Below are 12,183 nucleotides of genomic sequence, written 5' to 3' on the forward strand. Positions count from 1 at the left end.
ATGTGGTTGGGAAGTAAACCTTCTTAACGCACAGTCACATCGCTAATTTAAATTTCTCTTTTAGTTGGAGAAATATCATCCTTAGCTTATGTAGTTGTATTGATATAATTAATAGAGTGGTTGGACAAATATACCTTGCCGGATTTAATTACAGTTCTTCGTATTGAAATTTAGCCGAGGTCAGCCTTGCATTTTAATGACTGTTATAGTCATTAAAATGAAGTACTGCTTAAATAATTGGGTTCATTTAATTGCCTATTCCTAAAATGTGTGGCCTTGTGAGTAGATTTCGTTGACAGAAACTGAAAGAAACCTGTCGTATGTCTGTATGCATGCATGTATGTATGTGTTTAGGTTTGTGTGTATGTATGTTTATTTATGTTTTGTGTGTGTATGTATGTTTGTGTGTATGTGCGTTTAGTTCTATGTTTTATGTGTGTGTATGTTTATTTCTATGTTTTATGGGTGTGTATGTTTATGTGTTTGTGTTGTACCCACCCCCACTTGACAGCCGATGTCAGTCAATTTACATCTCCATAATACAGCGGTTCAGCAAAAGGTAATCGACAGAATATGTGTATACGTACATACGTATGTATGGATGGCTGTACGTATGAATGTAAGTGTATACGTACATATGTATGTATGTATGTACTGGCAGAATGGTTAAAGCTTCGAATAAAAAATGCCTTGGGGTTATTCAGTTACAGTCGTAACACTAAACTCCGTTGGCTTCAGCTGTCGGTTGATCTATTACGATAATAAAATATGGAAGCAAGAAGAAACTAACAATGATACCACTGAAAGCGTGCGTGCACACACACGTTTAATCTTTTCTACTCTAGGCACAAGGCCCAAAATTTTTGGGGAGGGAGCCAGTCGATTAGATCGACCTCAGTACGCAAGTGGTACTTAATTTATCGACCCCGAAATTCCTCGGCGGAATTTGAACTCAGAACATAAAGACAGACGAAATACCGCTAAGCATTTCGCCCGGCGTGCTAACGATTCTTATTTCTTTATTGCCCACAAGGGGCTAAACATAGCGGGGGCAAACAAGGACAGGCAAAGGAATTAAGTCGATAACATCGACCCCAGTGCGTAACTGGTACTTAATTTATGGACCCCGAAAGGACGAAAGGCAAAGTCGACCATGGCGGAATTTGAACTCAGAACGTAACGGCAGACGAAATACCGCTAAGCATTTCGCCCGGCGTGCTAACGTTTCTGCCAGCTCGCCGCCTTCAAACACGTTTAATCTAACAGGTTACTGTTCTACGTGTAAACACTGAGAACACATCAGGCAAAAACAAATCAATGAGGTCAACTGTAGTCGTTAAACCTGCTGGAAATAAGAGCTAAATCTCCTTCTATGCCGTTTACAGAAGAACAAAAAAATAAAGACAGAAAGGGAGAAGGAGAAAGGAACATGTTGGGTAGTTTAATCTCAGATAAACTATGTATGAGAACGAAGAGAAAAAAAGGGCAGGATGGCTATTTCTGGAATGTCTAATTATATGAGGTTAGTAAGATCAGGGCTAAGTGGCGCTAAATAAGAAAACAAAAAATGTAGATAATGTATGTATGTGTATATGTATATAGGGATATAGATATGTAAAGGTGTTCCAAGAGAATAGAGTCGGAAATTATATAGTGTGCCAAAATCTATAACTTCTTTGAATAAGTATGTTTTAAGTATTGTAGATTACGATTCTGCATTAAAATAAAAAAGGTTGAGCGGGGAAACTTTACTCCACCGCACCCCTACTTAATTGTTCAGTTTCGACATTTTTTTTTTTTTTTAAGTTTTCGAATGTATTGAACCATTATTATATAATCCCAGATGTTTAAAACATAAATCTGAAAAAAAAAAAAAACACTTTTCAAAAGAAAGTGGAAACCAGGAAAATACAAAAAAAAAAAAATGTTATCCCTCTCGTATCTATAACGCTTAAAACATGCTCATCTGGTTTCAGATACACTAGATAATTTTCAATATCCATGTATCTATCTATGTATCTATCTGTCTGTCTGTCTGTGTATACACACATACATATTTATCTCTATAGATAGGTATTTAAATTTAGCCTGTTTTGTGCTTGTCTATAAATGTGCAAGTCGGTTTTGAATATATATATATATATATATATATATATATATATATATATATGGGAGAATATACAAATAATAACAACAGACGAGGACAGGTGGTGTAAATAACAAAAGTATATATTAGTATGACGCTCGGGAATACGGAAAGTCTTTGACGTTTCGAGCTACGCTCTTCAACAGAAAGAATACAGAGACAAGGAGAAAAACACGGAGAAAAAAAATGGAGAAAAAAAATTGGAGAAAAAAAAAAAAAAATATCTATCTATCTATCTATCTGTATATATATATATATATATATATATATATATATATATATAGATAGATAGATCAATAAACAGACAGACAGGCAGATAAAACATACATACATACATGCATGCATGCATGACAGTTCTCCCCCAAACCACACCTTGCAAAAGATTATCTCCCTCCCTGTACCATCAGTGGCAGTGCAGAGCAGAAGATGGTCCCCCAGTTCAGTTACTGGGAGTGCATCCTCTCATTAATTGCAAGATCAGCCGAGAGGTTATTAACAGACTAGTAGATCCAAACAGTGCATTCGTCAAATGGCACACAAAAAAAAAAACACACAAAATAAAAATCTGGACCTATATTGCCTGTATGATAGTGATGCTTATTTAAACCAAGAAGTTTGCTTCTCAACCACATGGCTCTGGGTTCAGTCCCACTGCATAGCACCTTCGGCAAGTGTCTTCTGCTATAGCCTTGGACTGACTAAAGTCTTGTGAGTGGATTTGGTAGATGGAAACTGAAAGAAGCCCAAGAAGCCTATCGTATATTTGTGTGTGTGTGTGTGTTTGTCCCTTAACCACTCTTTGACAAGCAGTGTTGATGTGTATATGTGCCCATAACCTAGCAGTTCAGCAAAAGAGACCAACAAAATAAATAGCAGGCTTATAAAAAGTAAGCACTGGAGTCAATGTTGTCAACTAAAATTCTTCAATGCAGTGCTCCAGCATGACTGTAGTCTAAATGATCAAATGCATACTTACTCACATACATACATACATGCATGCATGCACACACACAAATGGTATTAAATATATATAAATATATATATATATATATATATATATATATATATATATATATATATATATATATATATATATATATATGTGTGTGTGTGTGTGTATGAATGTATGTAGAAGTAGCTGCATTTAGTTCAAATGAAGGTATCAATGAAAGTGAATGAAAATGAAGTGAAGCAAGGTGTTACAATCAATGTGAAAGTTGCTTGTAGAGAACTCAGTGTGGAACTATATTGTCGGAGAAAGGAAGAGAAATGCAAAAAGATTGCTGGTGATAATAAAATTGAGTGAGTTTTGAGAATGCATGCAAAAAAGTACATATAGCTAGTTCGCTGTATGACTGACTGGCAGTGATAAAATTTACTTGGTTGGTAAGGAGCATGTTTGTAAGATGTATTTGTTTTGATGAAGGCAAGGAGAGACTAGCTCTAGCTTTGAGTTCAATAAAATTAACCACATTATGCAATATTATTGCTACTATAAGGATCGTTAAACTTCTCCACTTGTCTCAGTGATGTTCCATTAATATGCAGAATACACTGGGAAGATTTCCCTGCCTAGCTGCACTCAGCCACTGTCTGATGAGCCAAGTAGCACCCGCCAATTGTGATACCACTAAAAGGATAGGTTCAAGCAGGCTGTATACATTTGATATATTACATTTTGACTGGGATTCCTTCACTATATGAGAGTTTTTCTTTTCTTTTTTTCCATTTTACTTGGATTTGTATTCACCAATATCCAATTAGCTTGGTATATTTATATCCCTATTAAGAGCTTGCTGACAAAGGTCAGTCAATAAGATGCCTTCAGTGAAAAGCCAGTTTCTTTTTGTTTTGTTACCAGTAACTATGATAAAGTCAGCTTCATGCTGCTTTCCTATCCTGCCGTTTCTCTACTACACAATACCAAGGATATCACCATTGATATTGTACACTCTGGATTTAATGCAGAAGCAATACCTTTTGATAGATTTCTTTTCATTCACACGGTACCCTGGGTAAACAGTTTCTCCTCACCCCAGGAATTTTCACTACGATGAAACAATCAATTGACCACCCTATCATTTCTTTGAGGATAATTGATTTTTAGTGAATTTCTTGTTAATTATTTTTCTATCAGTTACTTTCTTCTGATGTTAGAGTTTCCCCACTGACAATTTTTAAATCATGTTTGAAGACGATCAATTTATATTCAAGAGGATTTTTTATTTTTGTTTTCACTATGTCTACACATTTAAAAAAAAAAAAAATTCTATATCAACTTTCATTGGTGAAAAGTGCAGCTATTTAATTATTTACATTCGACAGGTATTGCCACATAATTGATAATCTCACACAGATCAATGATCTTTTCTTTCCATTTTCTAAGTCTATGATGATATTCTTTTATTGTTTTGTCTTTGTTTACAACTTTTAGTACCTTCAAGACACAGTTTAACACGTTGTGAAAGGGGAATAAAAACAGCAGCTTATTTATGAAATTTATTGTTACCTCCGCCAAGGAAGAAGGTTATGTTTTCATCAGCATTGGTTTGTCCGTCTGTCCGCAAGATAACTCAAAAAGTTGTGAACAGTATTTGATGAAACTTGCAGAAAAAGTTGGGAATGACACAAGAAAAAAATGGTGAAATTTTGGTAGTGATCCAGGAATTTTTATGGATTCTTGAAGGATTTTTCATTTGTTATATTTACTTTACATGAAGTATTACAATGATACGTTCTTTGATTATCTCCCTTGAAAACACGTTCGTCGCTTCCACATAACCTATGGTGGTGTTGCTGTTTCTAAAGTTTATTTTAGTTTCTCTATTAGTAATTTTACTTGCGTATCTATCTTAAAATGAGCTGCTTGGCAGAGGTCTGTGGAGGATGACATAACAAGCCTTGACTATTGGGATGATCCTGTTTCTAAAGGGTTTTTTAAAAAAAAAATCATATGGCTGTGTTATTTTTTTTTTTTTTACCCCCACCAAGGAGGTTATGTTTTTGCCGGCGTTGGTTTGGGGAATTGGGCGATTTTCAGCATGCGTGTATATGGGTTGAAATGAGCTGCTTGGTGGAGGTCTGCGCTCTCCGAGTGCTTTTCTAGTTATGTTTTTGTATTTAATTTGCAATATTTTTGATGAGAACTTGTACATTGAAGCTGATTTTGTTTGTCCTAGGAGGGTCTTTATGCCAATGACAGACACATGCACAGCTTCTATATCACTTCTGATTTTTTAATTGTGAATCGGTTAACTATTTAATCAATTAACTAAGCAATTAATTGTTCAGTTAATTAATCATTCAGCAATGTTCATTAAAGTCCTTCCATCACCATTTTCAATCTCTTCAATGATAAGCTACCGCTGAAGCAGATCTGAAGTAGAGAGGGCATATCGATGGCGAAGTTATGAAAGGAAGACAAAAGGACTTTGACAAACCTAACTGATTGATTAATGACCAAATGATTAATCAAATAAATGATTAGTTAACTGGTTGAATAGTTAACTGAGTGACAAATAAAAAAAATTAAAGAAGTGAAATAGAAACAATGTATTTATTATTGATATAATTATAGGTGCAGGAGTGGCTGTGTGGTAAGTAGCTTGCTTACCAACCACATGGTTCCGGGTTCATTCCCACTGCGTGGCATCTTGGGCAAGTGTCTTCTACTATAGCCTTGGGCCGACCAAAGCCTTGTGAGTGGATTTGGTAGACAGAAACTGAAAGAAGCCTGTCGTATATATATATATATATATATATATATATATATATATATGAGTGTGTGTGTGTGTGTGTGTGTCTGTGTTTGTCCCCCCAACATCGCTTGACAACTGATGCTGGTGTGTTTACATCCCCGTAACTTAGCGGTTTGGCAAAAGAGACCAATAGAATAAGTACTAGGCTTACAAAGAATAAGCCCTGGGGTCGATTTGCTCAACTAAAGGTGGTGCTCCAGCATGGCCACAGTCAAAATGACTGAAACAAGTAAAAGAGAAAAAAAAAACAGAGAAACAAATCAACACTAGTTCTTATTGTTTTCTTTTTAAGTCAGGTACATATTTTATCAGTCTCTTTTTGCCAAACTGCAAAGTGACAGGGGTATAAACAAACAACATTGGTTGTCAATTGGGCTGAATAAATAAACATACGATGGTCACAGGTGTGGCTGTGTGGTAAGAAGTTTGTTTCCGATCCAAACAGCTTCAGGTTCAGTCACAGAGCATGGTACCTTGGGTGAGTGTCTACTATTATAGCCCTAGGCCTTCATTTCCTGAACTTCTGAGACATGTCTGGACATTGAGAAGTATTACCTTAGCTGAGAACAGGTAAGAGTTGGTGACAGGAAGGGCATCCAGCTGTTGAAAAGTTCCCCTTAATAAAATTCTGTCTGACCCATGCAAGCACAGGAAAGTGGATGTCAAATGATGATGATGGTGATAATGATGACGATGATGATGTTTCCATCTACCAAACTCACTCACAAAGGCATTCACTGGCTATGTTAAAAGACACTTGCCCAAGGTCCCACATAGTGGGGACAGAACCCAAAACCATGTAATTTCAAAATGAGCATCTTAACCACTCAGCCATCCCTACTCTGTAGTGTGTGTGTGTGTGTGTGTGTGTGTGTGTGTGTGTGTGTGTGTGTGTGTGTGTGTATACATATATATGCACATACACACACAGATGCTCACACACACAAATACATGCACACACAAATATGCAAATACACATACACACACACACACACGCACTCACTCTTTCTTGCACACACACACACACACACTGTCACACACACAAACATACACTCTCTCTCTCTCTCTCTCTCTCACACACACACACACACTCACTCGCATACACACACACACAGTTACGTGAATCTGTTACAATCTTCGATCCTTACCAGGTGAAACAAGCATGAAAAGAATAGAGATATGGATGTCTAAATAGGTATGAATAAAAATACGCAGTCGTGCATTTGATCATATATTGACGATGGCTTTTCTCTTGCTAATTTTTGTCTGTTTAATTTCATTTCTCTTTCCCTTATTTTTCTGCACGGTTCAGACTGAATGTGTTGAGACAGATTTTCTACAGCTGGATGCTCTTTCTGTCACCAACCCTCACCTGCTTCCAAGGAAGGTAAAATTCTTTTCTACTCTAGGCACAAGGCCTGAAATTTTGGGGGAAGAGAAGGAGGCCCAGTCAATTAAATCGACTCCAGTACGCAACTGGTACTTAATTTATCGACGTCGAAAGAATGAAAGGCAAAGTTGACCTCGGTGGAATTTGAACTCAGAATGTAAAGATAGATGAAATACTGCTAAGCATTTCGCCCGGCGTGCTAACGTTTCTGCCAGCTCGCTGCCTTCAAGAAAGGTAATATTACCCCACGACCAGACATGTTTTCATGGAAGATTGGAAAACGAAGGACAATGCTTACATGACTATGTCGTTCACTTACAATTATCACGTGAAATCTAAGCAAAAAGACAGAAACAAACACACACACATACAGAGATATTCTTTTATTATTTTATTTGCTTCATTCATTTGACTGTGGCCATGCTGGAGCACTGCCTTTAGTCAAACAAATCAATCCCAGGACTTATTGTTTGTAAGCCTAGTACTTATTCTATCAGTCATCTTTTGCTGAACCGCTAGATTACAGGGACAAACACACACACACACGACAGGCTTCTTTCAGTTTCCGTATACCAAATACACTCACAAGGCTTTGGTCGGCCCGCAGCTATAGTAGAAGACACTTGCCTGAGGTGCCATGCAGTGGGACTGAACCTGGAACCATGTGGTTGGTAAGCAAGCTACTTACCCCGCAGCCACTCCTGCACACACACACACACACACACACATGTGTGTATGTGCATGAGTATGTGTATAGCCTCGGAGTTAGAGTATTGTGTTCATGATTGTGGAGCATTGCGCTCTTGAGCAAGAGACTTCATTTCACACTGCTCTGTGATCACTTCAACATCTGACATGTCCTACACTGTACACCTGTACAAGCAATGTCTAGTTGAAGAGCTATTGTACAACACAAACATTTGATCACTATAAGCAAATAATCTGCACAGGTTGTTCTACAAGGCATTGTGGAACATTCATCTGTCACTTATGATAGGAGAGTCCACTATACATACATACATACACACACAGAACCATTAGCACACCAGGCGAAATGCTTAGCGGTATTTCGTCTGCCCGCTACGTTCTGAGTTCAAATTCCGCCGAGGTCGACTTTGCCTTTCATCCTTTCGGGGTCAATTAAATAAGTACGAGTTATGCACTGGGGTCGATATAATCCGTTTGTCTGTCCTTGTTTGTCCCCTCTGTGTGTAGCCCCTTGTGGGTACTAAAGAAATAACACACACACACACACACATATATGTATGCATGTATATATATATGAGTGTGTATATTTGTACTTGTCTTGACATCATGTGATAGTTGTAAATGAGTATCACTGTCATACAAGCAGTGTCATTTATTTCCAACATTCAGTGAAAACATGTCTGGCCATGGGGAAGTATTACCTTGCCTGGAAACATGTTACTGTTGGTGACAATAAGGGCATCCAACTATAGAAAATCTGCCTCAATACAATTCCATCTGACCCATGCAAGCATGAAAAAGTGAAGATTTAATGATGATAATGATACACACATATATATTATATATATATACTCACACACACACATATATATATATATATATTCTTTTATTTGTTTCAGCCATTTGGCTGCGGCCATGCTGGAGCATTGCCTTTAGTCGAACAAATCGACCCCAGGACTTATTCTTTGTGAGCCTAGTACTTTTCCTATCGGTCTCTTTTGCCGAACCACTAAGTTACGGGGAAGTAAACACAACAACATCGGTTGTCAAGCAATGATGGGAGGGGGACAAACACACACACATAAACAGTGCCGTATGTAGAAGTACTATATATATATATATATATATATATATATATATATATATATATATACACACAACAGTCTTCTTTCAGTTTCTGTCTACCAAATCTACTTGCAAGGCTTCGGTTGGCCCGAGGCTATAGTAGGAGACACTTGCCCAAGGTGCCATGCAGTGGGACTGAACCTGGAACCATGTGGTTGGTAAGCAAGCTACGTTCCACACAGCCATGCCTTAAAATGTATATAAACATAGGTACATATATCACATATATACATATGAATACACACACATACATGCGTACACAGGTTAAGGTATTACCTTGTGCTCTATCTATATATCTGTGTGTGTGTGTATGAGTACGTATGGGTGTGTGTGAGTGGCTGTTTGGGTGGGTGTACATTATATATATATATATATATATATATATACACACACACATTCTTACGTACATTATATAGACATACGTTATTCATTCTTTATCAAGAAAGTAAAACTGAAAAAAAAAAAATCTATAGCCAGAACGGAAATGGTGTTTATAAACAAACTGATAATTCATTGTGTATATGTTTGTTATAGATGTGTGCGTGCGTGCGCGAGCGTGTGTATGTGGATCGGGTGTATATGTATGTGTGGTATGTTTGTGTATGTGACGGGTGTGTATGTTGTAGATGTTTAAGTGATATTATACGTGTAATGTATATGAATGTGAGTGTGTGTGTGTGTGTGTGTGTGTGTGTGAGAGATAGAGAGAAAGAGAGAGAGTGAGTGCATATGTATTTATGTACCGTATGCAGAAGTGTGTAACGAAGTATTTTCCTCTGGAAAAAGTTGAGCACTACTACTTATACCACCACCCCCATCAATATTGCTACATCACTAGTAACAGTACCGCCACCACCACCACCATCATCATCATCACCACCACAAGTAGTGTTATTATCGCCACTGTCGCCTCCACCGCCAACAACAATAAAAACAATTGTTTCCAATATTGGCACAAGGCCAGTAATTTTGAGGGAGTGGAATTTGGACTATGGCTTGAACTCAGAACTTTATTTTATCGATCTCGGAAGGATGGAAGGTAACGAAACAGTCCTTTCTAGTATAGGCACAAAGCCTGAAATGTGTGGGAAGCGGGGACCGTGGATTACAACAACCCCTCAGCGCAACCGGTACTTATTTCATCGATCCCAGAAAGGATGAAAGACAAAGTGGACCACGGCGGAATTCGAACTCAGAACGTAAAGCCGGTAGAAAGGCCACTAACCACTTTGTCCGGCGTTGCCAACGACACTACTAGCTCGCCGCCTTAAAGGCAACAAATAGTAACTAATTTTATAATGATAATAATAATCTTTCTAACTACAGGTACAGGACCTGATATTTTGAGGGAAGGGGTCAGTCGGTTACATCGATCATCGATCCCAGCACTTAACTGCTACTTATTCCATCGACCCAGAAAAGATGAAAGGCAAACTCGGCCTTGGCGGAATTTGAACTCAGAACGTAAAGACGGACGAAATGCCGCTAGGTATTTTGTCCGGTGTGCTGACGATTCTACAAGCTAAAGGCAATAAATAATGCTTACTAATTTAATAATAATAATAATATTAATCGCTTATAGTAATTGTTTCTAATATAGGCACAAGGCCACAATTTAGTTGGGGAGAGGATCATAATAAGGCATTTTAATAAACCCCAGAACATAATATTTATTTCTTTCAAGAGACACAGCAGAAGAAAGCCCTTTGCGGTAACCTAGATACCCTTTTTTATCTATATAATATAAAAATAAAAATAACTTTAAATAACAAGAATAAATCAGGACTCAAGATAGTCTCAGTCTCAGTCTCAGTCTCAGTCTCACTCTCTATCTCTCTCTCTCTCTCTCTCTCTCTCTCCCCCTCTCTCTCTCTCTCTCTCTCTCCCCCCTCTCTCTCTCTCTCCCTCTCTCTCTCACTCACTCGATTTGCAGGAAATAGCAGCCGAATCTCCCTCTAATTACAACCTATCGTTTTAAACAAAGAAGAATATATTGGTTCACTTTACGCGAAAAGAGAAGGTGATCACGTTCGAAAAATCTTTCATCACAGTTCTGTTTAATCAGAGTTGACCTGGTCCCTAATCAACAACATACTATAATTGAATAAATCTAGACAATCTTAAAATGAAAGGAATCCGGAGATTTACCAAACAGACAGGTGGAGTGGGGAAAAGTTAAGCTTAAAGGAAAGATAAAGATATTGAAGATACTTGGTCGATATAGAATGGAGATTTAAATAGGAAATTTTACAATATTAATATGATAATTAATGAAAAGAAGAATTAGTTTACTTACGTTCCCAGAGTTTCTTTAAATTCATAACGTTTTTTGATATCCGTATCTCTGTTATGTTTCTTGTCAGCTTCGTGCTTTCTACTGAACAGTGGCATGACAGAATTGGTAAATATCCACAAGAGTTGTTGATGGAAGAATTGGTTAGAATTAAAGCTATCAATATATATATATATATATATATATATATATATATATATATATATTTATATTTATTTATCTATTGATCTGATAATCTGTCGATCTATAAATGCAATCTAAAAATTTATCTATCTGTCGATATATAGATGTGTAATATTATATATGTATGTATTCATTTATGTTGATGTGTGGAGAGATCATGTATGTATATATGTATAGTGTAAAATGTATGTATACAATATAGGATGTGTGTGTGTATATATATAGATATATATATGTAAATATATATATATATATATATATATATATATATATATATATATATATATATTTATATGTATGTTTATATATGTATATGTATGTGAGAAAAAATGTCAATGTATTTGTATGTTTGTATGTCTATATAAATGTATTTGTATGTGTATATATGTGTATATGGTGTGTATATGTATGTGTGTATATATATATGTATATATGGTGTGTATGTGTGTGTGTGAATGGCTATGTATGTGTTGTGAGTGTGTATATATATATATATATATATATATATATATATATATATATATATATATCAGTGCAAGTCAGTTAGATCTGTATAATGGTCGCAAAAAAAAAGGTAAAA

At 36.6% G+C, this 12,183-nt stretch overlaps 1 protein-coding gene across 1 annotated transcript in view; it reads right to left on the minus strand.

Moving 5' to 3' along the window:
* LOC106883616 (calcium/calmodulin-dependent protein kinase type 1) overlaps window positions 1–11,596 on the minus strand; it is a 150,102-nt gene extending 138,506 nt beyond the window's left edge. The window contains exon 1 of the mRNA XM_089359462.1: window positions 11,424–11,596. Within this exon, the coding sequence (XP_089215588.1) occupies window positions 11,424–11,518 (95 nt within the window). The 5' untranslated portion in view covers window positions 11,519–11,596. The remainder of the gene's footprint in view (window positions 1–11,423) is intronic.
* Between the last annotated feature and the right edge of the window lie 587 nt (window positions 11,597–12,183).

The sequence above is a fragment of the Octopus bimaculoides genome, chromosome 11 (genome assembly GCF_046866305.1).
Source record: "Octopus bimaculoides isolate indiv1 chromosome 11, ASM4686630v1, whole genome shotgun sequence".
Lineage (NCBI taxonomy): Eukaryota > Metazoa > Mollusca > Cephalopoda > Octopoda > Octopodidae > Octopus > Octopus bimaculoides.